Genomic DNA, 26,027 nt, shown 5'->3' with positions numbered 1-26,027 from the left:
CAGCCCACCAACCCTCTCAGGTAAGGTTAGCCACAGGTGTGAGGGAATCGGTTCACTTTAAAATGTCCCTACCAGAAGGTCTGTCCCGACCCACCTGGCGATCGGGTCTAGACAAGGTTTGACACACGACAATCCTTCTCTCAGCTCCCTGCTGTCTCTGATCCGCAAGAAGAAGGGCGTCGCAACGGACATCCCTCTGGTCGTTCAGGACTCCACCGGGGAACCAGGTAGAAACAAGCTGAATGAATAAACATGCCAATTCAGTACAGATGCCCCATCAGTAAACATTTTATTATCACAATCATAATGCTTGTATTGATTAAGCAAGTTATTTGATTAATGAACTTGCTAAATCCATACAGATGCTTAATCGATGAACATGCTCAATTAATAAATATGCTAAATCAATACAGTTGCTACATCAGTAAAGATTCTCAATCAATAAACATTTTAAATTGATAAACATGCTATATCAATACAGATGCTGTATCAGTACAGATAAAGAATCAATAAAGATGCCAAATCAATGAAGATGTTAAATCAATAAAGATTATAAATTAATGAAGATGATTAATCATCTTCATTAATTTACAAGAAACATGATAGATTAATGCAATGCTCATTCAATAATAATGCTGACTCAAAGTTGCCTCATCAAGAAAGATGCTCAATCAATACAGATGATAACGGATGAACGGGTGAATGTGTGTAGTTTTGCATGTTTGGAGAGGAAAGGGGAACCCATGATGAAATGATCTTCGTTTGTGACGTACAGACCAGTGTACCATGCTGGTGACGTAGAGGTCCCCGTGTACCACACTGGTGACGTAGAGGCCAGTGTACAACGCTGGCAACGTAGAGGCCACACTGTACCCCGCTGGCGACGTAGAGGCCTGGGGTGTACCTGCGCTGTGGGTTTTATTCGCCCGTATTCTCAGCCCCCGTTCACGAGCACACGATTCAGAGCAAAATAAATCGGACGGCCACCGTGTTTGCATTACAACAGCCTCCAACAATAAATTCAGAACGTCCAGCATGCCGCGGTTTCCCTCTGCGGCCAAACTCTTCTTATTCGAAACCAGGGGTTGAATATCCCCCACCAACACTGCCACAGAAACACTGCTCTCACATGAGAAGCTATTCTTCACCTGCTTTGTGGCCTCGTGCGAGTCACTCTGGAGTGGAAAGATAAACATCGTGGCTTGTGGCGAATGAGAACTTATTAACTTCTGCCTCTCCCATTGGCCGATTAGGTCACAGGTAAATTCTTATATCTGCCCAAACAAAAGGGGAGCCTTGACTTGGGAGAGCTGGTTGACTGAATAGACCGCTTGTCTTTGCTCGGGTGTAAGATGTTTGGCGGCGTCAATTGGCCACTGTGCCCAGGGGTGAATGATGGGAATTTGACGCCAGGTTGAAAGGACCCAAGGATACTTTAGTGACATTGGAATAATACGGAAATATTTTAATATGACTTTTAATATGAAATAGCTTTTCCTCAACGTTTCTGAGGAAATTTAAATCTCAATGGAGCCATTGTGTGTGCTGTTGAATATAAGCTGTTAGAATGTTTTTATTACCCAAAAGACTGCGTTCGTCAGCGGATTACTTTGTATTATTCTTTTCCTTTTAATGATTTTTTCTTTTCACCGGAACTTGGGGAACTTTCCCTGCATAACTTTTGGATGAAAGTGTGCTATTTTGTTTTACAAACAGGGGAATTCATTGAATTCCACACAACACAAAGACATGGGCTTTAATATGACGGTTAACAGAGATATAGAACACACACAAACTCCTACCTAATAAAATTATCTTTCAAATTCCTTATTTGATTTATTAATAATTCACAAGAATATCTCTCATGGTGTTGGCAAGCAAATTAACCTTTTACTTCAAATCAATAACAGCGTCAGGCACAGATGATGATTTGAGACACCTTTATGTTTATTTTTTCCTCCACCCGAGACGGTAGTTAGATTTAGTTAGTAAGCATCTCTGCATCAGTATTTGTTAGGCCTGTATCCTAACTAACTTCTCATGTTATCTTGTGCTGGTGCTGTACTGACCTGTGAGACTATAAAGGATGTAGTAGATTTTTTTTTTCAAATAACTAGTATTGTATTGTACCCTGTCTCTCTCTCTCTGTCTCTGTCTCTTGTCTCTCTCTCCCTCGCACTCTACCCCCCCTCATTCTCTCTCTCTCTCTCTCTTCCCCCACTCTCTGTCTTTCCTCCTCTCCCTCCTCTCTCCTCCTTCTCTCTCCCTCTTCCTCACCCTCCTCTCTCCTCTCTCTCTCTCCCTCCTCCTCTCCCTCCTCCTCTCCCTCCTCTTGCTTCCCTCTCTCTCGTCCCTCTCTCTCCTCCCTCTCTCTCCCTCCTCCTCTCCCTCCTCTTGCCTCCCTCTCTCTCCTCCCTCTCTCTCCTCCCTCTCTCCTCCCTCTCTCCCTCCTCCTCTCCCTCCTCTCTCCTCTCTCTCTCTCCCTCCTCCTCTCCCTCCTCCTCTCCATCCTCTTGCCTCCTTCTCTCTCGTCCCTCTCTCTCCTCCCTCTCTCTCCCTCCTCCTGTCCCTCCTCTCGCCTCCCTCTCTCTCCTCCCTCTCTCTCCTCCCTCTCTCTCCCTCCTCCTCTCCCTCCTCTCGCCTCCCTCTCTCTCCTCTCTCTCCTCCCTCTCTCTCCCTCCTCCCGCCTCCCTCTCTCTCCTCCCTCTCTCTCCCTCCTCCTCTCCCTCCTCTCGCCTCCCTCTCTCTCCCCCCCTAGTGGTGGATGTCAGGAGGCAGGCGGTGGATGAGATGATGGACAGGATCAAGAGGGGGATCCTCCTGCGACCCGTAGCCCGGAGCCCGAGCACCAGGACCAAACCCAGGGTACCCCTCACCCCGATTACCCCAATGCCATAGAAAATCTCCCATAGTGCACTATGCCAGTATGTTAGCATTCAACACCATCTGGGCGGCCTGTACTATCTTCCACCACAGCTCGGTTTGTTAAATCATATCACACCGTCTCGCCAACAACAACATCTCCTAGTCTTTAACACAGCATTAGAGCTTGTTCTTTGTGGATAAGGACACCACTCTGGTTAAATAACAACACAGGGTCTTCTTAAGACCATTTCCGCTACTACATGCTCTGAAATTAGCTGGTGTTATAGGAGCTGTCCTGTTCAAGTCATTATCAAGAACAGGGAAAATCTGAAAATTGACTTGTGACTAAAATGGATTCTGGGAAAAAACACCAGTGTCTGTAGTTAAGACCCTAAGTGCTGAACGAGGAAAGTAAATATAATTTTTCAAACTGCTGTTTATTTACCAAGCACATCTCTCTCTTCTCTCCCTGCTCTTCCCCCTCCCTCTCCCCTCTCCTTCTCCCGACTCTCCCCTTCTCCCCTCTCTCCCTCTTTTCCCCATTACCACCTCTCCACTCTCCCCCATTCTTCTTTCCATCACTTTCTCTTCTCTCAATCTCTCCACTTCCACCCTCTTTCTCCCTCCTCTCTTCCTCTCCCCTGTCCCCTCTCTCCCCCTCCCATCGCTCTCTCCTGCTCTCAGGTGGAGAGACTGCCGTCCAACTCCGCCATTCAGGAACTGAAAGGAATCATGGTAATGGTAGATTGAAAGTTTGAAAGCTTCAACTTTCCCTTTAGTGATGGGTTGGAAAATAAGAAGGGTTGAAAATGCACCAGAGGATGTGTTGTGTTTTGTGCTTTGAAAGGTTTTAGAGCAACTTAATATTTATAATATCACAAACTAGGAATATTACGCAGGTGTCTAATACTATGATAGTTCCAGTTGGATGAGTTGGAGCGGGTACAGAAGTCAGGTACCAGGTAAATAAACTAAAGGATATAAGATGAACCTGTAGAATGACTTGACTCTTAGTCTGGTGTGTTCTGTCTTCCTCCACCGCTCAGGAAAAGGTCCAACGGACGACTCCGCCCCGGGCCCTGCCGCAGGCGACGGAAGTCGACGGGACCGGGGAGCTGGAGAAGATTTTACTGAGAAGGCGGGGCGCTCTGGAAGCCACGCCCCTCTCTGGTGAGTGACTTAAGGTTGAACTGTTGGGAAGAGGTGTGTGTCATTAAACTCTGCTTGATTCTGACTCTGCTTATGGAATCTGTAACTTATAGATCCTGGGATCTGGTGTCATTTTTTCCGTAAATTGTCCACTGCACATGGAAAGTTTAATTTATACAAATAAATAATACTCTTTCTTAAATGAAAATTGTAAATGTTTGAACGTTTTAAATGTTGTTGACGCAAGGAACCCTGGGACGACATTGTCTCCTTTACTTTTGTAAAGGATGGTCCAGTGAAGCATCGGAAGCCATCGTAGTGCATATTCTTAGCATTATACTCTTATGTTAAGCTCTTATACCCAGGTCATCATGCGCCTCAGTTTAAGGCTAACGTGGTCTAATCAAACGCACGTACACTGATGGGCAGTCATTTTAAGACCTGACTGTATGTCTCTTAAGATAAATGCATCTTCTAAATTACTAAATAGTGAAGTTAGATTTTAACGTCGAACATGAGGTAGGGCAGGATTATTTGCTCTGAATGAAGCGAAAATGTCCATGTAAGATACGTACTTCAGCCCGTTTGTATTTATCATCACTACTAAGTGTTTTTTCGTCATAAGTAGATTACCCTCACCTTGTCACATGAAATTGAGTGTCGTTGATACATTGATCTCCCATCTGAAAATAAAACCCTTCAACATAGGTCTTGGGTGAAGTGAATGGAACATGGAAAAAGGTGGATTTTGTTTTTCAAACACGCTGATTTAAAGTTTACTCTGCAACGTTCGATAAGTTGTGACATCGTGTTCCGTACTTGTGAATGTGTGGACACTTGTGTTAATCAATGCAAGATGGTGTCGTCAATGGTCTTTTTAAACTGGATCACATGCGACTCTCACTTATTGCTGGGTAGCTTCTTTTATGTATTGTGATTATGTTTTGTTTCACCTCATTTAATCAGGTTGTTACCATTGAATCCCTAAACCATCTGTTTTACAAAGGAGATCTGGCCATGACAGCATACAATACAACAGAATACGACCTACAGTAAACAACATGAAATACCACTGAAAAAAACATTCTTGTACACATTCAATCGGGCAGAGATGAAGAAAGACTTTCGAGGTTAAGTTGTCACATGGATTTCTCTGAGCTTTGTATGGTGAAAAGTGTGCGTGTGTGTGTGTGTGTGTGTGTGTGTGTGTGTGTGTGTGTGTGTTTTTGTGCTTCTCCACAGACACGCCTCCTCCCAGCAGGGGGCTAGATGCTAGGAAGCCGTCGTCTTCGTCAAGGTCTAAGAAGACCAGACAGAGGCCCTGCTAGGGACAGTTGGTTTATTCTGGTAAACTGCAGTGACATTACAATCTCCAACTCCTCCATTTTGATATTCATGAAAACTTTCATGAACATCAGTTTCTCTGCTGAACTTCTATCACATGACAAACTCTACGTATTCCATTTTGTTGTTCTGGAATGACCATGAGATGAAGACTAATGAATAATGAATAATGTGTCAAATCTGTTGTTGATGAAAAAGTAAGAAAGAATAGGCACCGTTGTTAGGCACACTTTAAACATAGATTTAGTTCAAATGAAACTATATAGCATATTCACTAACATGTGGCGGCGCTTATGCATTGCACTCTACTGACCTGGTAGCTACTAATAACATCACTTCCTATCTGGCCAGAGCATCCAAAATGTATAATGTTATTAGATCTTAATGCACTGATTCATATAAAAGAGACCAGACGTCTGTATCGTACTCCCAATTAATTCTGTGCCCCCTTGAATGGTGTGTTTGCATCATTTCCTATAGATCAAAGTACTGTGGTACAAGTTGATAGTAAAAAGAAAATAAGTTCTTGGAAAATCTTTTTTGTCTGCCTTTTAGTTGATTGATTGCATTCACGCTTCAAAAAACTTTAAAGTGGTATTCGTTCGTCATAATTATCTCGTTAAACAAAATGTAAGTTTAAAATTAACCCTTGGAATGGACTTTTTGGGGAATCAAAGTGAACATCAACTTCATGGTTTCCCTATAATAACATGTCCATTCCAAGGAAAATTTATATTTCTTCGTGGGTCTTTATAAAAATCCACGTATTTAATGTGAGAACGTCATCAAACAGTGGTATATTTGATCATGATTATCTTGTTAAACAAGATACATTCATAAAATTAACCTTTGAAATGAACTTATGTAAATGCAGAATAACGCATAACATGACTACACAACGCAAAGACATTGATTCAAATAACGTGCAAGCTGTGTGATTTCGGTGATAGCTGCATCCATATCAATCACCATGGTTACGATGGAAAACATTGCATCAACTAACAAACAAAACATCATTCACATTCAATAAATGAAGATCATGAAAATAAATGCAGATTTATTGCTAAAAATGTTATTCAAATGCATCATCAATTTTCTATCAATTTTCAATAGACCAGCGAAAGCTAATGTGTGTGGTTTTGAGTCACAATGACAAACAACCTATTCTGTCGTTGAGGTTGAAGAACACATTGCCAATTCTCTCTCCCCCATTCCTGTCTCTCTCCCCCATTCCTGTCTCTCTCTCTCCCCCAATTACTCTCTTGCTCTCTCTAACGCCATCATTTACTTTCTTTCTCTCTCCCCCAATCCCCCTCTGTCTCTCCCCTGATTATTCTCTCGCCCCAATTACTCTCTTCCCAAATACCCCTCAATGCACAAAATGGTGGTCAATATTCCGCACCATTTTGTTTTGGCCACTGCCGCTTACTGTGCATGTGTGTGTGTGTGTGTGTGTGTGTGGAGGAGCAAGTGACAGCTTTAACATTAGCCAGAGTTTCAGAGCAGAGAGCGGGGCTTAGACCAGCTAAACCGGCCTCTTTAGAATACACACCGGCATTTGACCGCGTCACCCCGAGGTTAAGCCATCGTTAAAGGTGTGTCTTTAACTACGAGGCGATGGGAGGGTGGAGGGGAGGTGGGGTACGGGCGGTGGGATCAACCAGCGCCCTCCAAATGTATTTACAATGGCCGCCATGGTCAGTTAGCTACGATGGTGGGCTTTTTGTTTGGCTGGCTCTTTCATGGACACCTGGCCACGGTTCCCAGACGGCTGCTCCAGTGAGGGAGTGAAACGTGAGAGCCATCCGCCGAGGGTTCTGTCCATCACCCTTTGTGTCCGCCACTAATTAAGGCTTTAGGGTTCATTTAGCAATTAGCTGCAATTTCCAGGCCAGATAAAGAGCTTGAGTCCAGGCCACATAAAGAGCTTGAGTCCAGCCCCGGTAAAGGCTTTAGCGCTGCCGAGCCTCCCCCAGCTCTGAGCTCTAAACTTGGCCCTGTTCAATGCATCTCCTCCTCTGTCGTCCGAAAAATGTGTCTTCCGGCACCTTGACTGACTGCAGCAGCAATTACAGTGGAAGTCACACTCTTTAATTGTGTTTAATGGCAGACTTAGGCCGCCACAATAGGCCTCTCGGTGGACAAAGCACAGTCATCTGTGAATGGATTTCGGCAGACTTACAGGACTCCCAAATGAACGGTTGTCGCTTGGCCTTCGGTTTTTTGTTTTTTTTTCTCTCCATGACGCAGTAACTATACTCTTACGCCGGAGGAGCTCAGATAACGTGTTGAGAGTGAGCCCTACTCCACAATCAAGCGCCTGACGAGATGAAGAGAGGGTCCACGTTATTGATTTATGTCATCGGCCTCTCCGTTTATCCTTATATCCTCCCATGTCAATGAGTGGTCATTCAGCTTTAGCGGTGTTGCATTGGGCAAACACTATTCTGGGATCCAGCGGCCCTTCTGTGTTATAGCAGAACTTCTGGTGGGAGCCGGCACAGAGCAAAAAACCTGCACGGGGCTAAGCTACGCTAGTTCCCTTGTTAAGTAATGGACATATTCTACTAAGGAATACTGATGAAGCTTTTATAAGGGCTGAAGGGTGTTTCTACCTATGTAATAAGGGTATTTCTACAGTGGCTGGATTACACGTTTCTTAAACTTCTTCACTGCTCCTAATACTGGCAGACTTTCTGTGCGCCATGACGCCATTGTGTTTCCTGTGCTCTAAGGCAGTGAGGTTACGGCAGCGGTATGTTGCTCCGTACGCCAGGGCCGCGGGTATAGGCGCAGGGGCAGGGGGGGGAGGGGGGGGGGGGATAGGATCGCTGCTGATTGCCGTGCAACATGTAATTATTTGCTACGCTTTTATTTTGTAAAGCCGCTGGCGGTGCGCGGCCTTGTTGGGCCGCCACAATGGCGGGTTTTCCATGTGGAGTGTTCCGGAGCCTTTATGGACCGGCCAATTAGAGGGCTCTTTTTCTGCATGTTTGTGCAACACTTTAATTTGAACTATTTTCTTGTTTCGTTTTATTATTTTCAAAACAAAGTAATTGCCTGGTAGGGGGCCAGAAATGCTCTGAAAAAATATGCTGCCTTTGTGTGTGTGTGTGTGTGTGTGTGTCTGTGCATGCACATGTGTACACAATTGATGTGAAGCCGCAGCATCCAACCAGGCTGATCAAAGTGAATCAAAAAAGAGCAGAAAGGCCTGTGTGTCTAACGAGGTTAATTGCAGCCATTTGGGCGGTTCTATATAAATATATAACTGTCACTTGTTAAATAATGAGCTCTCTTGTCAGGTCTTCCCAGCCACTGATCTGCATGAAAACAAACGCAGAGGAGATTGTATTGGTTTGACAATGGGAATAACAGACGAAGGCCCACGGTGTCACACAGGGAGTGGAAGATAGTAAATAAGAAACCTAACAAGAGGACAACCTCCCTGACAGGCTGAAGGCTGCCTGTGTAAGGCCACACCATTGTTCTGTGTGTGTGTGTGTGTGTGTGTGTATGGGTGTGTGTGTGTGTGCTTGCGTGTGTCATGTCATTGGGTGCACGTACATGCCTCTGTGTGCATTTGCGTGTGTGTTTGTGTGTGTGTGTGTGTGTGTGTGTGTGTGAGAGTGAGTGTGTTTGTGTGTGTGTCCTCTCCACTGTATCCATACAGCTGAGCTCCTTGTGTCTCCTCTGGTCTCTCCCAGGGCTGAGGAATGGACCTTTATACCTCCAGTCCTACACTCTCTCATAATTACTTCCTCCAGGAACACACACACACACACACACACACACACACACACAATGACCGGCCTCTGTTTGTTGGGCCACATTGAAGAGCTCTGTGTCAGCGTGTGTGTGTGTGAGTGAGAGCGCGTATGTGTAAGACAGAGATTGGGTGTGTGTCTGTGAGAAAGGAAAGAATCTGTATTAGAGAGTGAGTGTGCGTGTAAAAGGGACATCAAATGCGTGTATGTCTTTGTGAGAGAGTGTGTGTGTGTGAGCATACGTGTGGGTGTGGCCTCCTATTATCTTCTCAGTCCACATGTCTGCACCAGGACATTTCCCTCTTCTCATAATAAAGCTCACACACATGAGTCATACTGTTAAAGAGAAGATTTAAAGGAGACATATGATGGTGTTTTTCCAACAAGTAAACATAGAATATGAGTTCCAGAAAACATATTTTTGAAGCTGTTTGCTGGAAATAGCTTTTAGGAAAAAAAATCTCACCTACCGCCATTCCCCTCTATTTCAGTCCCTTCAGAATGTGTGCCTGTAGCTTTAATGCAAATGAGTTTCTGCCCATTGACCAATGAGCTGTCAGAGTGAACCACAGCATGGAGGAGAAGTGATTGTTGCCGTTTGCGAACTCCTGGAGCTCTTTATCTATATAATATAATATAATAATAATAATATTATATAATATATGTAAGGGATAATGCCGGACGAGGTCTCCATTATCAGGAATTATTGGACGACGCGGAGACCTTAGAACCTTTGCCTCCGCAAAGTCCATGAATTCCTGATAATGGACACCTCATTATCCCGCTTATACCATTGTCACTTTTCAAATAACAATCATTACCATCCCATAAAGTTCTAATGCAACGGAAATAGGACGGACCTGCTACGACTTGGCAACGGGAGGTATTCTAGTCCGCCCAGCTATGAGCCAGAGAGCTAACGTTATGCATTGTACATATTTATATTTCGAAATTCGTCCCAGCCTTAATACCACAGATACTCTAGGGTCTATAGCATATAACCGCGTTGTCTGATTACAGTTTAATTCATTTTTCACCATTTACCAGCTCTCGTTTTGAAGACTGAATCACCATTCGTTTCAATGGGAATCGCGACGGTCTATACTTTCAACTTAAAGTGTACATATTTATAATTTGAAATTCGTCCCAGCCTTTATACCACAGATACTATAAGGTCTACAGCATATAACCGTACAGTTTAATGCATTTTTCCCAATTTACCAGCTCTCGTTTAGAACGCTTAACAGACAATTTGACTGGAACTACTTAGCAGGTGTCCGTATATCAGGGGTTAATGCACACCCTGCAGCCATCAGAATCGAGTATTCCCCCAGACCGTGGTATAAAGGTATTATATTATATATTATTAAATTTAATATCACGGCCAAAAGCTATGTGCGCCTCAGATGATATTATGAATCACAAAGACTGCGTCCGACATCTCTTGTACTTCCACAACTAGTAGGGGTGGGGGGTTATCTCGGCCATGGTTGAGAAGAATTGGGGAAAAGGAACTTTGGCATTGACTCTCTGAAGTCCATATTGAACCTCGACATTGAGGAGAAAGGGATTGTACTCCCGGAGCTGAGCTGCTGGACTGCTGCCGAGCCCCCCCCGCCGGAGCTGCTCGTCCGCCTGTCCACAAAATCTAAGCTTTGCTCTGATTGGTGGGGGGTGGGGAAGCAAGAGGTAGTATTCAAATGTGCCCCCATCCTCTCTTCCGCCCCCTTCCTACGTAGGAGGGGGCGCCAAAACTGACTCGCTCGTTTGGTAACTGTAGGCGGGGTACTTTCAGAAATGCATATCTCACTCAAAAAATCATGTACAGACTTTTTTCAAAGTTTGTATGCGTGTGGGAGCACGCGGGAAAAGTTTGGTTTTCATAATATGTCCCCTTTAAATATTGTCTGTCAATCGATTTGATCGTAGTCCCATTTTAACACTCTTAATTCTCTTTCTAACATACTCATCTCACTATATTTATTTGTAATTCTAGCCTACAATTAAACAGAGTTCTGTCCGTTTAATTTTATTACATTGTATCCACTTCACTCTAAATCAGTTATTTATATATATATATATATATATTCCAATAATACTTTCAACCGATTTATTTAATTATATGTATATTTAATAGTTATGTTTCAAAACTAATAATATATGTTATGTTAGGGGGAGGGTAGAAGGGGGGAGAGAGGGGAGTAAAAGAAGGCAGATAACAAATGGCCGACCACTTGTTCAGCACTCCCAGCCTGGGCCCCTGGAGAGCCTTTGATTGTCTGCAGTCATCAGCCGATGGCTCTGCACCTGCTGAGGCATTGATCATCTCTGTCAGTCTTTCGCTCTCTGACTCTGTCTGTCTGTCTGTCTATCTGTCTGTCTGTCTGTCTGTCTGTCTGTCTGTCTGTCTGTCTGTCTGTCTGTCTGTCTGTCTGTTTGTCTGTATGTCTCTCTCTCTCGCTCTCTCTCCACAAGGCCAAGGTGCACACAGGTGTTCAACACACACTAATAAGTTGCTGTTAAGCACAGGTTTCTCGGCTCTTCGCTTGTATTTCACAGATCTTTGAAAAACCTGCTTTGTGTTTGTAAGTGTAAAATACATAAATTTCCTTCAGTCTCGAGAGGGCATGTCGCAACCCAAAAAAATAGACTTTGTTGGTATAATGAAATGCACTCGCATTTCTAAAAGGAGTGCTTGACCTACACTTGCACTTAAATGCATAACTACGGTACTTTCCTTGCACAAAACAAATAATCACATGTATTGAGAAATGGTGCATTTTAATAAGAATCTGGTGAAATGTCTTTTGTGCAAACACGTAAAAGGAGAAGACCCGTCCTTCTTAAACCTCCTCACTGATGCCTGCGTCTGCTAGGTTATCTCCCACAAACAGGGGAGCTGGCAGCGTGGTCCGGGACACTGCAGACAACAGACAAATACGGAAGGTTTAAGGGATGAACAAACATTTTTACAGCATACAAGTGATGGGGAGATGAGGGTTGAAGATGGCTGCACTGAGACCAGGGCTGCTGCCTGAGGGGTTTAGGGAAGGGCTAGTGTCTCATCCTCCCCCCCCAGGCTCCCTCCCCTCTCCTTACTCCCTCTAGCACTAGGTCTCCCCTCTACCACCTCTCTCTGGGTCTCCCCTACACCACCTCTCACTGGGTCTCCACTCTCTCCTCTACCAGCACCTCTCTCTGCGTCCCTCCTCTACCTCTGTCTGGGTCAAGTGTGTCTCCTCGACCCTCTTCCGACAGCTCTCTCTGGGTTTCTCTTCTCTCCTCTACCCTCTACCACCACCTCTCTCTGGGTCTCTTCCGGTCTATCCTGTCCCCTCTACCGTCACCTCTGTCTGGGTTAACTGTGTCTCCTCTACCCTCTTCCTCCAGCTCTGTCCGGCTCCCTCTCCTCTTCCCTCTCTCTCGGCCTCCTCCTCCTCCCTCTTCCAGTCCGTCTCTGTGTTCCAGTAGCATCTGAAGTATTTATCTGTACTGAGAATGCTTCCCCCTCCCCCGCTCCCCACTGAACACAACCAACAAACAAATCAATAAATAGAGAATGAGTACTTTTCACAAAACTTATTTAGCTGCTGGCTGATTGTCCCACAAAGATGAACTCCCCATTCAGAGATGGTCTAAAGGCCATGAATTTCTGTTTGTGTGTGTGTCTGTTTATAATTAGTTGGCCAATTAACAGATCCAAGGTATTTCCCCCTGGTCCATTCACACACACACACACACACACACACACACACACACACACACACACACACACACACACACACACACACACACACACACACACACACACACACACACACACTGTTTTCTATGATTCATGACACGTTTTCCTTTCACGTTCCAACAGAGAGATGTGCCCTCCCTAGACACAGTCTTTCACCCCAAATATCTCTCTCTCTCTCTCTCTCTCTCTCTCTCTCTCTCTCTCTCTCTCTCTCTCTCTGTTGATTTCTCTTGCCTCCTTCCTTCTCTCATTCTCCCTCTTTCCCTCCCCCCTCTGTCTCCCCATCTCCGTTCTCCCTCCATCTCCGCCTCTCTATCTATCTATCTTTGTCTAGCCTCCTTTTATATGTCAACGCTCAAATGGGGAAACACAAGGGGGAAGCAGGGCGGTGGAGGAGGTGGAGGCGAGGGCAGTGAGTGAGTGGGCCCCTACCCTGGATTCCCTGCTGCGCCAGCTCTTCTTCTATGGCAATCAGGCGGTTGTATTTAGCGAGCCTCTGTCCACCCTGCAGACCTCCCAGCCTGACATAGGCCACGCCCAGCCCCACCGCCTCCACAGGAAGGAAGCACAATACACAGGTTGGTGACATCACACTCAGCACAGGAAGTGAGCGCCAAGCCACTCAACCGTTTAAATGCTTATTTCTGTACCATAATGTCAGGGCACATCGAGGTAAAGTAGATTGTGTGTAACCTATATCGATAAGACAGGACTAGGGGGAGGGGAGGACAGCTGAAACAATAGGACAGGACTAGGAAGAGGAGGAGAGGACAGCTGAAACAATAGGAAAGGACTAGGAGAGGACAGATGAAACAATAGGACAGGACTAGGAAGAGGAGGAGAGGATAGCTGAAACAATAGGAAAGGACTAGGAGAGGACAGATGAAACAATAGGACAGGACTAGGAAGAGGAGGAGAGGACAGCTGAAACAATAGGAAAGGACTAGGAGAGGACAGCTGAAACAATAGGACAGGACTAGGAGAGGACAGCTGAAACAATAGGACAGGACTAGGAGAGGACAGCTGAAACAATAGGACAGGACTAGGAGAGGACAGATGAAACAATAGGACAGGACTAGGAGAGGACAGCTGAAACAATAGGACAGGACTAGGAGAGGACAGATGAAACAATAGGACAGGATTAGGAGAGGACAGATGAAACAATAGGACAGGACTAGGAAGAGGAGGAGAGGACAGCTGAAACAATAGGACAGGACAAGGAGAGGAAAGCTGAAACAATAGGACAGGACAAGTAGACAGAGACTCACTAGGTCTGAGAGACAGTCCTCGCCGCACGGCTCGCTGTGTGAGCTCGACAGGATCACTGCATCTGACACACACACACACAGACACACAGACACACTCACCATCTCTTCAACCAATACCACGGCTACCACTATGGTTTGTAAAGTCTGTTAAACACTTTTTGTAATTGAGTATACTATTATTTGTGAACGGCATGAGTACTAAACAGTTTTGATGCAGCCCACCGTTTTCTACAAACTCACCCCAACCTTACAGCTCAGTAACACAACAGCCTATTGACAGGACAGCACAAGCTATGAATAGTCACATTAACGAATTATCACTCACACTGTCGCTATGGAGCACCACCTCTGCCCTTTAGCAGGGACAGTCATATGAACACACACGTACACAAACAGGCACAAACATGCATTCAAACGAATACTCACACACACATACAATACACGCTCATACACACTAATACACACACAATGACACAAACACACTCATACACGTATTGTGTGTATGTAGCTGTGTGTAACACACATACGAACCCGAAAGGATTTTGATTTAAGATGTGGAGGCAGATGTCCTTGCACTAAACGTGTTATGTTCTACTGTGTGTCTATTTTATGATCCCATACCACACGCACACTGCACCACACACACTAGCAAACACACACACATACTAAGCACCTACCAGGGTTTTCCGTCATGATTCGAATGAGGTCGCTCACTTTGGTCCTGTTCACATGCTGCAGAACTTGACCTTTCACCCCTGGGAGTGCAGGGGGCAGGGCTTGAGATGCTGACAAACCACTCATGTCACAGAGCAGGGAGCAGGAAGCTCCAATAGCAGAGCTCAGCCTCTCCCATTGGTCGACATCCTGATCAAAGAGAAAATACACCCACACACAGTATGTTAAATATGGTGGAATTAAAAGTAGACAATAGCACTTGATGGGTATATATTAATGTAATAGTAGAACCATAGGAACCTCATGTGAAATTGACATTACTGAAATACGTTTCAATATATTTGGTTATTCCCTGGCTAAAAACACCTTCTGTTTCATATTGTCTCAGGTTTCAGGAAGAAACTCTATGAACAAGACGCGTTGGGCCGGGTGTGTTGGTGATGGACGAGGGGGTACCTCCTTCCTGAAGGGCTGGATGAGGGCCGCCACAACTGGGTATTTTAGGAGCAGAGCCTGGTACATATCCACCAGCTCCTCTGGAGACTTGAGGCTCCCCGCCATCACCTCATACTTCCCCTTGGACTGAGAGGAGCAGGGACGGGACGTGAGTCTCTGCACATTCGTACAACTATAGAATAAAAGCTCTTGATTAAATGATGTGGGCCTTCTTTGTTTCTAAGGATTTAGTTTGGAAAATGTTAATATTTTGAGAAAGCACCACTATAACTCCCCATGATATTGTCGCGATAACAATGTCAAACAAATATCTAAATTTGATTTTATCCATATCTCCAAACCCTTACCGCTCCTATACTTGACATTTATTAATGTTTGCTTTTGTATGAAATTCACACAGTATACAAAAATAAGCTTTAGCATGAGGTTATTTTTTATACTATTTATTAATTGTATTACCGGAAAACGTATTGTGATATATATCGTTATGGCTATATTCAATTAAGATTTTGGCAAACTCACCCAGCCATAATTGGAAAATACTCATTTAAGACGCATTTAAAATCCCATTGCTGGTTACAACAGCCCGATGGCCTCCTTAAGTCACCATAGCTGTATCTTACATCACCCAGACAACATGGCGGTGAGGGTTTGCGTTGATCTTACGTAGTCCATGAGCCGATCAGCCGCGCAGTTCAACGCCAGACGGATCTCTTCGCCCGGTGTCAGCCCAAGGTTGCCGCACGCCTCCACCACGAGATCCAGGGCCTGCTCTGGCCGCTCGCAAACCATGACCGGCGCGCCCGCCTCGCTCGTAGGGCCCGCCTGCGTGGGCTGCTGGGGAATAAAAGGCCCATCTATTTAACCTCTCCAATGTTACCGCTCGTCCTCCATAACTTGACCGCCGTGTTGAGGATGCATAGGTGTGCGCGTGTGCGTGCGTATTTCTGAGAGCTAATTATTCCCATAAATGATAACTAAGTGTAGCTTTGGATAGAGAGGGAGCTGCTGTCCCTGCCGAGGGTATTAAGACTGTGAGTGCGCCGCGTTCTCCTTCACCACTCTTCTCTCGCTTTAAATTGCCGGAGTTGAGGGAAGAATGAGGAGGAGAAGGTCTAAGCAATACTATGCACTGAAGGTGAGTGGAGGTTTCCTCTGCTGGCTTCTATGGTGTCAGGGTAACCTTGCATATGACTAGGCTTTCGAGGGGATTTGAAGTTGTTGAGCAATGGACATGTTTGACCCCTTAGCCCACCTCAATGCTTTTCTTTTTGCTTCCATACACAAGTCGACTGCATTCAGCTGGGTTCTCGAGAAAGAGATCTGAAGATCCCAACTGAAAGCAGTCGACTGGCGGATGGAGGTTCCTTCCAGCATTCTTTGAGAACCCAGAAAAAGCTGGTGGACTTCAGGAGGGAGGTTCCTCCAGGCTGCTTAGAGAACCCAACCAAATGCGGCCCACTTTCGGATGGAGGTTCCCCCAAATATTATCAGAGAGCCAAACTGAATTCATTCCAACTCCGAACTGCTCATCTGTGCTTCCCCCGGCCTACGCGAGTGAAAGCGTTGGCAGATGACCCTCACCCCGGCTTTTGACGTACTGCTATTCATTATTCTCATCAACTCTTCGTGGATCTGGAGGGCCGTGGAAATCACCTGTTCAAGGAGAGATTCAATGAGTTTCACGTGAACAATACAACCAACAACTAACATAGCATCCACCCACAGTGGACAGCGGCGCCTCCTCTGGTGAAACATGGAACTTCTGCCAATGGTTTGACTCAAACTATTCTGTTTCCACTTATATTACAGCCAATTGACAACAGGCGATCGCCTTACGTTTGCTGCGTGTATGTTAAGCGTCCCTGTAGGGATGACTTCAGTGTTAACCTTGGCGGTAAACACAATGAAACTGAATCAAAACCCAATGCACCATGGCAACCACAAATGGTGGATCTGTGCTGTCGTATGGTTGCACGGCGTGACATTGAAAATGGCAGAACATTCATGTTTGGTGACAAAATCTATGGGTGAAGACGAGGAAAAGAGAGCGATGCTGGAGTACTTGTGTGACGCGTTGTCCTGGTCTGGGGATGAGGATGACTTCCTCCAACAGGTTCAGTTTGCCTGGAGAGGATTTACCGCAGCTCAGCAATGTCACCAAGGGCACTGGTACCCGGAAGTCACTCTGTTTAAAGGAACACAGCGTCGTTCACTACATTCAGCCGGTCCCTCTTACTTTTTCTGTGTTTATACATGTATGAGCAGTTGTTTGTTAGACATAGAACAAATGGATGATGCACACATGTATGTGTGCATCACGTATTTGTTCTGTGCCTGTGTTTTGCTCACTGATGTTAAATGTGCACTGGCTATGGTGTTGAACTCCTAGCCATAAGATTACAGGTTGGAACTCCCATGGTCGTGACTAAGACACCACAACGACCACCTGCTCCTCAATGAAATACCTAAATTGTGTCTTAATGTAACGTCACTTGGGATCAAAGCGTCTGCTAAATGTGTTTAACCGGGGTATGGCACACATGAACAGTGCTGCTCGGGGCCTCCTCTCTGACCCACCTGACTGCTCAGGGCGAAGATGTGTTTGTAGAGAGGGACGTCCCGTATCAGTGCCCCACTTTTAGCCACGGCCAGGGAGACGGCACCCATGGCCAGGCTTCCAGGGACCTCCGGCTCTGGTGGCACGCATGGAGGGATGAGCTTCTCTGCACTGGCACCCTTTGTAGCTGGAACAACGTAGTTGCATATGTATCAATAAATAATATATATCACTGGTATGGACCTCCAGGAACAGTGTGGTGTAAGTGTGATGGGTGGTGCTACCTGTCTCCCCAGCCTTCTTGCCTTTGCTGGAGACAGGTGGAGGTGGTGGTGGTGGAAGAGCCTCCTCCTCTGCCTCCTTGTTTTTCTCCTCCTCCTGCAACCTCCTGGTCTCCTTGTCCTCCTGGTGACGTGCTGAGAAGAAGTCACTGTCCGAAACACACAGAACACGTTGACCTTGGGGAACCCCACAAACGCATGGAGCACTCTCTTCAGAGAACCCCTTTGATCTTCAGATGACTGTTTGACCTTGACCTTCAGAGAACGCTTTGATCTTCAGAGAACTGTTTGACCTTGACCTTCAGAGAACCCTTTAATCTTCAGAGAACTGTTTGACCTTGACCTTCAACCAGCCCGTTGATCTTCAGAGAACTGTTTGACCTTGACCTTTAAAACGCCCTTTGATCTTCATAGAGCTGTTGGACATTGACCTTCAGAGAGCCCTTTGATCTTTAGAGAACTGCTTGACCTTCAAAGTGCCGTTGATCTTTAGAGAACTGTTTGACCTTGACCTTCAAAGAGCCCTTTCATCCTCAGAGAGCTGTTTGTTGAGATGAAGCGTCAAGGTGTGTCCTGAAGGGCTTTTCTATAAAATACGTTTCTTAAAAATCACTGCAGTAATAAGAAGTCCAAAGATTACCTGGCACTCACTAGATAATTTTCCATTCAGGATCTACAAGCACATACATCAACTAGCGCTATGGTAAACACGCAACAGGCTAACTCATCAGATTCATTCTCCCACCTGTCGTCAACATTTGTAAAGAAACAGAACCGCCTGGGGCTCAGACATTCAGTGTTGTATCAGCAAACACAAGCCTTAATGACCAGGCGTCCCTGAAGTCTTCCGTCTGTTCTTTTTCCCTTTGCGCCTTTATCCCCGTGTGCCTGTTGGTGTCATTGTGTATTAACAGTATTTATTCTGAGCTAACGTGTCGTTCATGATCTAAAACCCACTACCGGGGTAAGTGTATGGAACAGATAAACCCTCCCCAACGGCTTAGAACAGAACAGTATCGTACTCCAGCGGATCATACCGCAAGCCAATCACAGAGACCCGGGCGCATCACCATGATACGATGACAGTGATGCGATGTGACACATGACAAACAAAAACACACGGCTTGACGTCCACCTGACCTTGTTAGGGAAGGTCAACGCTGGCGCCTGACCCAATTGTATGCGAGTGCGTGGCACAGTGGCAATAGTATGTTTCCTGTGTGGGTGGGTGGGGGAGGATGGGGCTCTTTTGTGCGGTTGTGAATTCAAAATATCCCTGTGTTTATTGCATGATGATTCGGGAAGGCCTGCTCGGAGCTCAGCAGACCTTAGACAGGGTCCTCCTATACTTACATTGTACCGATAATGTTGTCTTGCTATTGTCATCGCCGTGTGCTTTCAGACACTATGTTGCGCCTATGGTTAGACACAGACCGTCTTAATAATGTGGTCTTTGTTAGCTGAGACAAGCATAGTTCTAATATAGTGGCTTGCGCCATAAAGGAAGATGGTTTTATAGTAGTCCTGGTAGCCATCCCCATGGCAGTATGTCTCCGCTTCAAATTAGTTCCTCGTCAAACTGACATTGAAGTGTTGTGTTTGCAATGTTCATAACAACATCTGTTATTGGCTGTAATTAGTTTAGAAATAGAATAGTGTTTAAAGGACTTGATTATTATTATAGTACAGTGTTAAGTAGTAGTACCTGAGTATGTTATCAACCCCCGTCTGATCGCAGGGGTCGCAGCCCTTGAGTAACTCGCTCAGGGGCCCTTTGATCCACTCAAGGCCAGTGGTGATGTGGTGGGCCCTCCCCTTCCCCAAGTCGGGGCCCTGCATTCTCCACTGATCATTGCCAGCCGGGACGCCAGCGGACGACGTCAGCTGAATGGCAAAAAGATAGACGAATTTCTACATTGAGGTGTTGCATTGAAAAGAGAAGGATGATGAGGACATTATTAGCTGAGGAATGTTTGAGATTGTCTGCCTAATCAAGAGCATTATGTAATGATCTCTCAGTACACTACAACATGACTTTCCACACAAAAAGCGAAGAACACACACACATTCCAACCTCCAGAGATTAGCACGGTTGTGGTATGAATGAAGAGCAAGCCTCATTCAAGTGAACTTGAATTTCATGTCTGGGATTAGTACCATCTTAGTGTATCTTTTCTTCAGTCTTACCAGCACCATGTGGTTTAGTGCTGGTTCTTCTGTGCTGTGGAGACCCAGTCCAGCATGGCTACAGGGCAGAGTGACTCTGAGTCTGTTATATGTAATTGAGTCTCTTCTCTTAACCTCCTTTCTCTGATCCCTCTTTATCACTGTCCACAATCCCTTAATCATTATACTCATTCTTTATCCCTTACTCATATGTGTGTCTCTTCAGGTCGCTTCGTCCACTCTATCCTTTCCATCTGGCCCTGCCTCTCATCACCACTCTCTTGTCTCTCTCTCTATTCATCTCTCTCTCTCTCTGATCTCTTTAAAATCCTCTCTCCATCATCCCTCGCTCAGCTCTCTCTCTTCCTCCCAAACCCTTCTTCTGTCCTCCCCTTTTAAAATGGCCCTTCCTCTCTTTCTCTCTGATCTTTCTCTCCCTCAACTTCTTGTTTACCATCGCTTCATCACCATCGTTTCAGGATAACGTAAAGTAGCCCATGTCTCAAGGGGGGTGGGGGGTAGGTTTGTCAATCAATCCCAAGATCAATCACTTAACTTCTACAACCCCTCTACAACTCCCCTCTCCCCTCTGCCATAAAGGATCAATTAGATCTAGTTCCTGAAGTAAGTAGTAGTTCATTTATATGGACTGGAGTACCCCATTCAAGACAGCTCCTGTTCTCCAGAAACAAGGGAAATCAAGCTACTTTTCAAAGTATATCTGTAACATACAGTATTGATATCTTTTGACAGCATTGTTGGTTTGGTGTGGGTTGTTAGCGTGATATTTTTTAATTGGAGGTATTCAGTGTTGCTTACACTCTGTTTAAAGCCTCGAGACTGATACTCAATACCAGTGTCTGCAGGGGCTCATCAATGAAGTTGTTTTGTCAGCCCCATAACATGTCTGTTGGAATATAAACTCAACCTAAGGGTGGATAGGTGGCACCTTGTGTACCAACTACTGAACTAATATCTGTGCCAACAATTCCCATACAAACAGATTTTTGACATCCTTTAAGAACCCATTTTGTGTTTATCGAGACCTTGTGAGTTCTAATGAACAATACATGAGGATTATGATTCACAGCTGGTTTAAAGAATTATCTCTGGGGGGGAATGTTTAGCCATGCACTCGTTGACCTCGCAGGGACCTACAGAACAGCGTGTCACATCAGATCCTTTCACCCTTCTGTCATATTGTATGCGTCGAGAGGTCACGGGTCAATGTGTCCCGTTATCTGATGGCTCTGGACCCCCGAGCAAGCGGCAGACCCCGCCTTGCCCCGGCGCATTAGGGGCCCTTGGGGGACTGACGGGCGACCCCAGATCATCTCCAGCGTCACGTTACTGAGGGGTCCCCCATGTGTGGTACGCGCACCCTAGGAGAGGGTTTTAAAATTGGTGGTTCACGGCCTGTTAGTGGGTTGCAGCTAGGGGCGGATCGGGTGGAGGGACTTTGAAAACATTGTTAAACATCTCACTGTATTGTATATATATGTAGCTGGGTTACGGTATTAAAATGAATGGAAACCTAAATATTTTGACTACGCATTGTTCTAACTGAATTGAGGACGTAAAATATTGATGGTTTCTGAACAATTAAGTTAAGATCAGAAATTGAACTAGCTTATTCCACTTCTGCTTAATGAAAAAAGTTGAATATTAGTTTGAAGGTGTTGATGAATGGGCACTTTAGCTAAACTGATTGGGGGGCTGTGATTGAAGACACTGGTGCAACTGATTCATAAGACATTCTTGGAGACCTTGTCTGATCTCTGAGGTCACTGGTAGTATTGGGCTCTGTAGTGAATCGGATCGCTTTTGTTTTTGTTCATCAGGCCTATGTCTGTCGGTGTCTGGGCCACGTAGGGTGAGTTAACTAACGTTCCATTAAGCGCTGCCTGTCTCCTGTGTGTGTGTGTGTGTGTGTGTGTGTGTGTGTGTGTGTGTGTGTTTCTATATGTGTGTGTGGGGGGGGGGGGGGGGCTTGGAGAGCCATGTGAGGCTCCTGCATAGGGCCTATTGTTCTCTTGTTAGCATTCACCTCCTCTCTTCTCCTCCTGGCTTCCTCCGGCCCGAGACACGATGCGGATCCTGGCTAATTAGAGGAACCCAGCCCCCTTTCCCTTCTGAATGTGTGTGTGTGTGTGGGTGTGTGACCCTGGAATGGACCAACATCCCAGAAAGGATGTCTCTGCTGTCTTTATGCCCATTGTCAGCTGTGTCAGACTCACACACACCATCAGCACCACCACCCCTGCCTCCTTTACATTATGTGGATTCTGCTTAAAGTATTTCAATTGTTTGCTAAGACCCCAGGTAGATATTTCCAATGTCAGCCAGGATTTTGCCTCAACTCATCCCCTCTCGCTGTGTACACGCATTCCGACTTTGGGCCATTGAAATGCATTCTCTTCCAAACAAGTTTTGAGCAGTTCTCATAGCAGTATTTTTGTTGCCCAACACATGTTGTTTTGTCCAACACATGTTACACATACTTATAACAAGGTTAGGTATTTTTCTCTAACAAATGAACAAATTGACATGTTTGGATCCTGTGCTTCACGCGCCAGTGCGAATGCTCACAGACTTGAGACTGAGGGCCGCACAGTTAGAATTCTGGCCAAAGACAGTAGCTGTGTGTTAAACTACCAACTGAATACTGTACTAAGAAGTCATTCCCTCATTTCAGAATGTCTGAATCAGTGACACTGAGCAGTTTAATCAGCAAGGAGCAGTTAGGACAGTCTAGTTCTAACTTCATTTATACAAACGGGAATAAAGGACTTTGTTTTGATTCAGAAGTGAAGGCTTAGGCTGCATTAAAAACCTCCCCCTCCCCCCTTACCCTTACGACTTCCTGAAATGTTGTTTTGCACTCAGAATTCAGAATTATTCCACTTTCTAAAACCCAGTCACCAACTTCAGAATTGTATCTCCGGGCCTCTAAGGTGCTTCCACACCTAAGATATTTGGTCAGTTTCAATTGACCCTGGAGCAAATAACCGGTTAGTACGGTTAGCTGAGGTGGTGTGAACAGTCATTCGAAATCTGGTGCGTACTACAAAAAAAAAGGTATAGGTATTAGGTATGATTAAGGTGTGAATGTGATCTAACCCAACAATGCGAGGCAAAGAAAGAAAAACTGCATTGTACGTTGAATGTACACCTTTTGCCAGTAACTTGAGAAATGATTTGCCAGAAATAATAAACCCATTCAGCCAGGTAGACTCCCTGAACATTTCCTAGATTAAAAGGATTCATGGTCAGACGTGGTGCAATCAGGACGCTTTTGTCTCCAATTTCCTGAGTGAATGCTGACCGTAACAAACGAAACTGCAAAAAGGTATCCACTCCAACCATGAATCGGTCGAGTCTAGTAAACTACAGGTGAGAAGGCGCCCTCAGTCCTAAGTCTGGGAGCTTGCATGGCGGCATGGAAACTTGTTGATTTGTTTGTTTCTGGGAACTATTGCAGAAAATGTCCTAGCCAGGGCAGTTTGTTTGTGCTTACAAACAGCTACTGGAGATGCTAGACACTTGTTTGGAATAGAATGGGTGTCAATGGCTCGCTGCCCAATTTCAGAATTATGGTAAACCGCGAGAGGGGTTGAGTTGAACAAAAATCATGGCAAATTTACATCTCGACATATACAATGTCAACAATTAATCTGGGGCCATTGTGACCAAATTCTGTCATGGCTAGCTATCTATCTTTGGTTTCCATTTTGGGTTAAACTTTCATTTGACTTTCAGTTCTTTGCTCATTCCCACTATTTTTGATCATACCTAACTTATTTTTTCTGTCACTGTTAGGTATGATCAATAATAGTGCGTCATCTAAGGGGAAATGTTGGGACTCACTTAACAGACACATACATTTTTCTTCTTTAGGAGATGAGGAACATGTACTATTAATGTGTTACATTTTAAATGTAATATTCATCAGAGATAACAACATCTGGGATGAAAAGACATCGTTGTTCTTGCCGGGGTTCAGGAGGAGCTGAAAGAGTTGTAGGCCTACCTTTTGTTCGTTCCGGATGGTGCACATCACCTCTGCTTGGACGGAGAGCTTTCCTTGAGAATGGTAGACCTCCCTGCCATTCAGCCCGCTTATCCTCGGCGGGGCTGACAGTTTCATAAAGAAATTGGCCTAAGTAACAACATTACACAACGTTGTTAAACCCCAAGTCAAATACCATTCATTTATTATGTCATCCTCTGATAAATAAATTATTGATTATCTGGATCATTACATATTAGGGAACTCAAAGGTGATCAAAGCTGCTCAAAGGTCTTTCTGCAAATGATTACCCTGCCTTACTTTTGCCAAGATACTGTGTATTGTCAAATTAATAATTGGCGTTGGGACAAGTTAGGTAACACTTATTAGCCACACCAAACATTATGCATGATAACTAGCTACTTCCTACCGTTAACAACGCATATCTAATGCATATCAACGTGAAAGCGTCGAGCCCGTTATTAGATACCATTAAATGTCAACGTTCATACCAGGTAGCCGTAAATGTCGTCGGGTTTGGCGAAGAACATTTCGTTCAACACGTTCTCTATCTGCTGGGGAACTTTGTTACGGGTATAAAACTCGCAAGCTCTATTCTTCATCTCGTAGAAGTCCCGCTCCTCCTCAGACACCTTCAGGTCGCAGCGCGGATATCGTTTATTAGACGCCATGTTTTACTCTTAACCTTAATGGAGCGATGTTGTTAGTAATGAGAGCACTGTTTACACTGGTTGCTATGTTCTACGCCTGGATTGTGTACAGTGGTTGCTACGGGAGACGGCCCGATGGTGTACAGCGGTTGCTTTGGGAAACGGGCGCGTAGACAGTACTGTAGGCCTACAGCGGTTGCCCGGCAACTGAATGCGACGGGCCCAGAGCCAGAGAGAGGCTCGGGACTTGGCTGTCTTCAGCTCGCGGGAACGTTTTCTTTGCGTTAATTTTATCGCCATTAATGGGATAGCGCCATTAATAGGAATATGCGGTATACAATAATGCGATAGCGGCGATAATTGTAAAATAAACTAGCATTACCAATCGAATCACATTTTCTGTGATAGGCCTAAATTTAAATTAAATAGCCTACATAGCCTACCGAATAAATTGATTGTAGGCCTACATATTTGGCTTATAGAGGAAAATAAAATTACATTTTGTCAGGTTGTTTATTTTGTACAGCCCAATAATAATACAATTATTACAATAGCCGATGGTAACATAATAATAATCATAAAAATAAAAATATATATTAGGCAGATAATAATAATGTAGCCTATATTATACAAAATTATATTACATTCAATTAGAATTAGTGTTAAATTAATTCCCAAGCCTACTCTTCTCCGTAGACACTGGAGTAGGCCCAGCCATCTCTCGAAACCCGGGGCGTCCTTTGGAGACCTAGACCTATAGAGCCATGTAGCAGAAGACACTTCCAGTAAGTTTGATAGCAATCGTTATTTTAACGACGGTTAGGCCTTGTTAGAGTTTCTTTACGTTATTATGTGTGAAATCTTCAAGTGTATTTTATTGAAGATGAAGTAGGCCTATAGTTAATAGTAGAAGTAGTCTAAGGTAGCCTACTTCTTAATAAGCCTTTGAATCCCATTTTTTTTATTATTTATTTATTTTATTAGTTAGATATTTCTAGTTAAAAGATGTAATCGTAATGATATTCCATCCTAGGCTAACATAGTCTAGTACGTCCTCCTCCTATTGTCTGC

General features: G+C 44.8%; 2 protein-coding genes across 2 annotated transcripts in view; one reads left to right on the top strand and one right to left on the bottom strand.

Moving 5' to 3' along the window:
* shtn1 (shootin 1) overlaps window positions 1-5,342 on the top strand; it is a gene marked incomplete at both ends in the record, with an annotated part of 19,843 nt that extends 14,501 nt beyond the window's left edge. Inside the window, 6 exons of the mRNA XM_079759034.1 lie at window positions 1-20; window positions 145-227; window positions 2,759-2,865; window positions 3,550-3,600; window positions 3,912-4,035; window positions 5,257-5,342. The exon at window positions 1-20 is cut by the window's left edge and continues 104 nt beyond it. Coding sequence (XP_079615160.1) covers window positions 1-20; window positions 145-227; window positions 2,759-2,865; window positions 3,550-3,600; window positions 3,912-4,035; window positions 5,257-5,342 — 471 coding nt within the window. The remainder of the gene's footprint in view (window positions 21-144; window positions 228-2,758; window positions 2,866-3,549; window positions 3,601-3,911; window positions 4,036-5,256) is intronic.
* Window positions 5,343-11,968: 6,626 nt separating this feature from the next.
* eno4 (enolase 4) lies at window positions 11,969-24,977 on the bottom strand (the record flags this gene model as incomplete). The annotated part of the gene is made up of 13 exons (XM_079729087.1): window positions 11,969-12,045; window positions 13,303-13,420; window positions 14,139-14,200; window positions 14,816-15,002; window positions 15,270-15,395; window positions 15,936-16,106; window positions 16,854-16,925; window positions 17,335-17,457; window positions 17,850-18,016; window positions 18,114-18,259; window positions 19,816-19,994; window positions 24,307-24,435; window positions 24,798-24,977. 13 exons carry the CDS (start codon window positions 24,975-24,977, stop codon window positions 11,969-11,971), a joined length of 1,737 nt encoding a protein of 578 aa, XP_079585213.1.
* Window positions 24,978-26,027: the final 1,050 nt, after the last annotated feature.

This window comes from Pollachius pollachius (genome assembly GCF_949987615.1).
Source record: "Pollachius pollachius genome assembly, chromosome: 2".
NCBI classification, from domain to species: Eukaryota; Metazoa; Chordata; class Actinopteri; order Gadiformes; family Gadidae; genus Pollachius; species Pollachius pollachius.
This window is presented reverse-complemented; position numbering and strand designations above follow the sequence as displayed.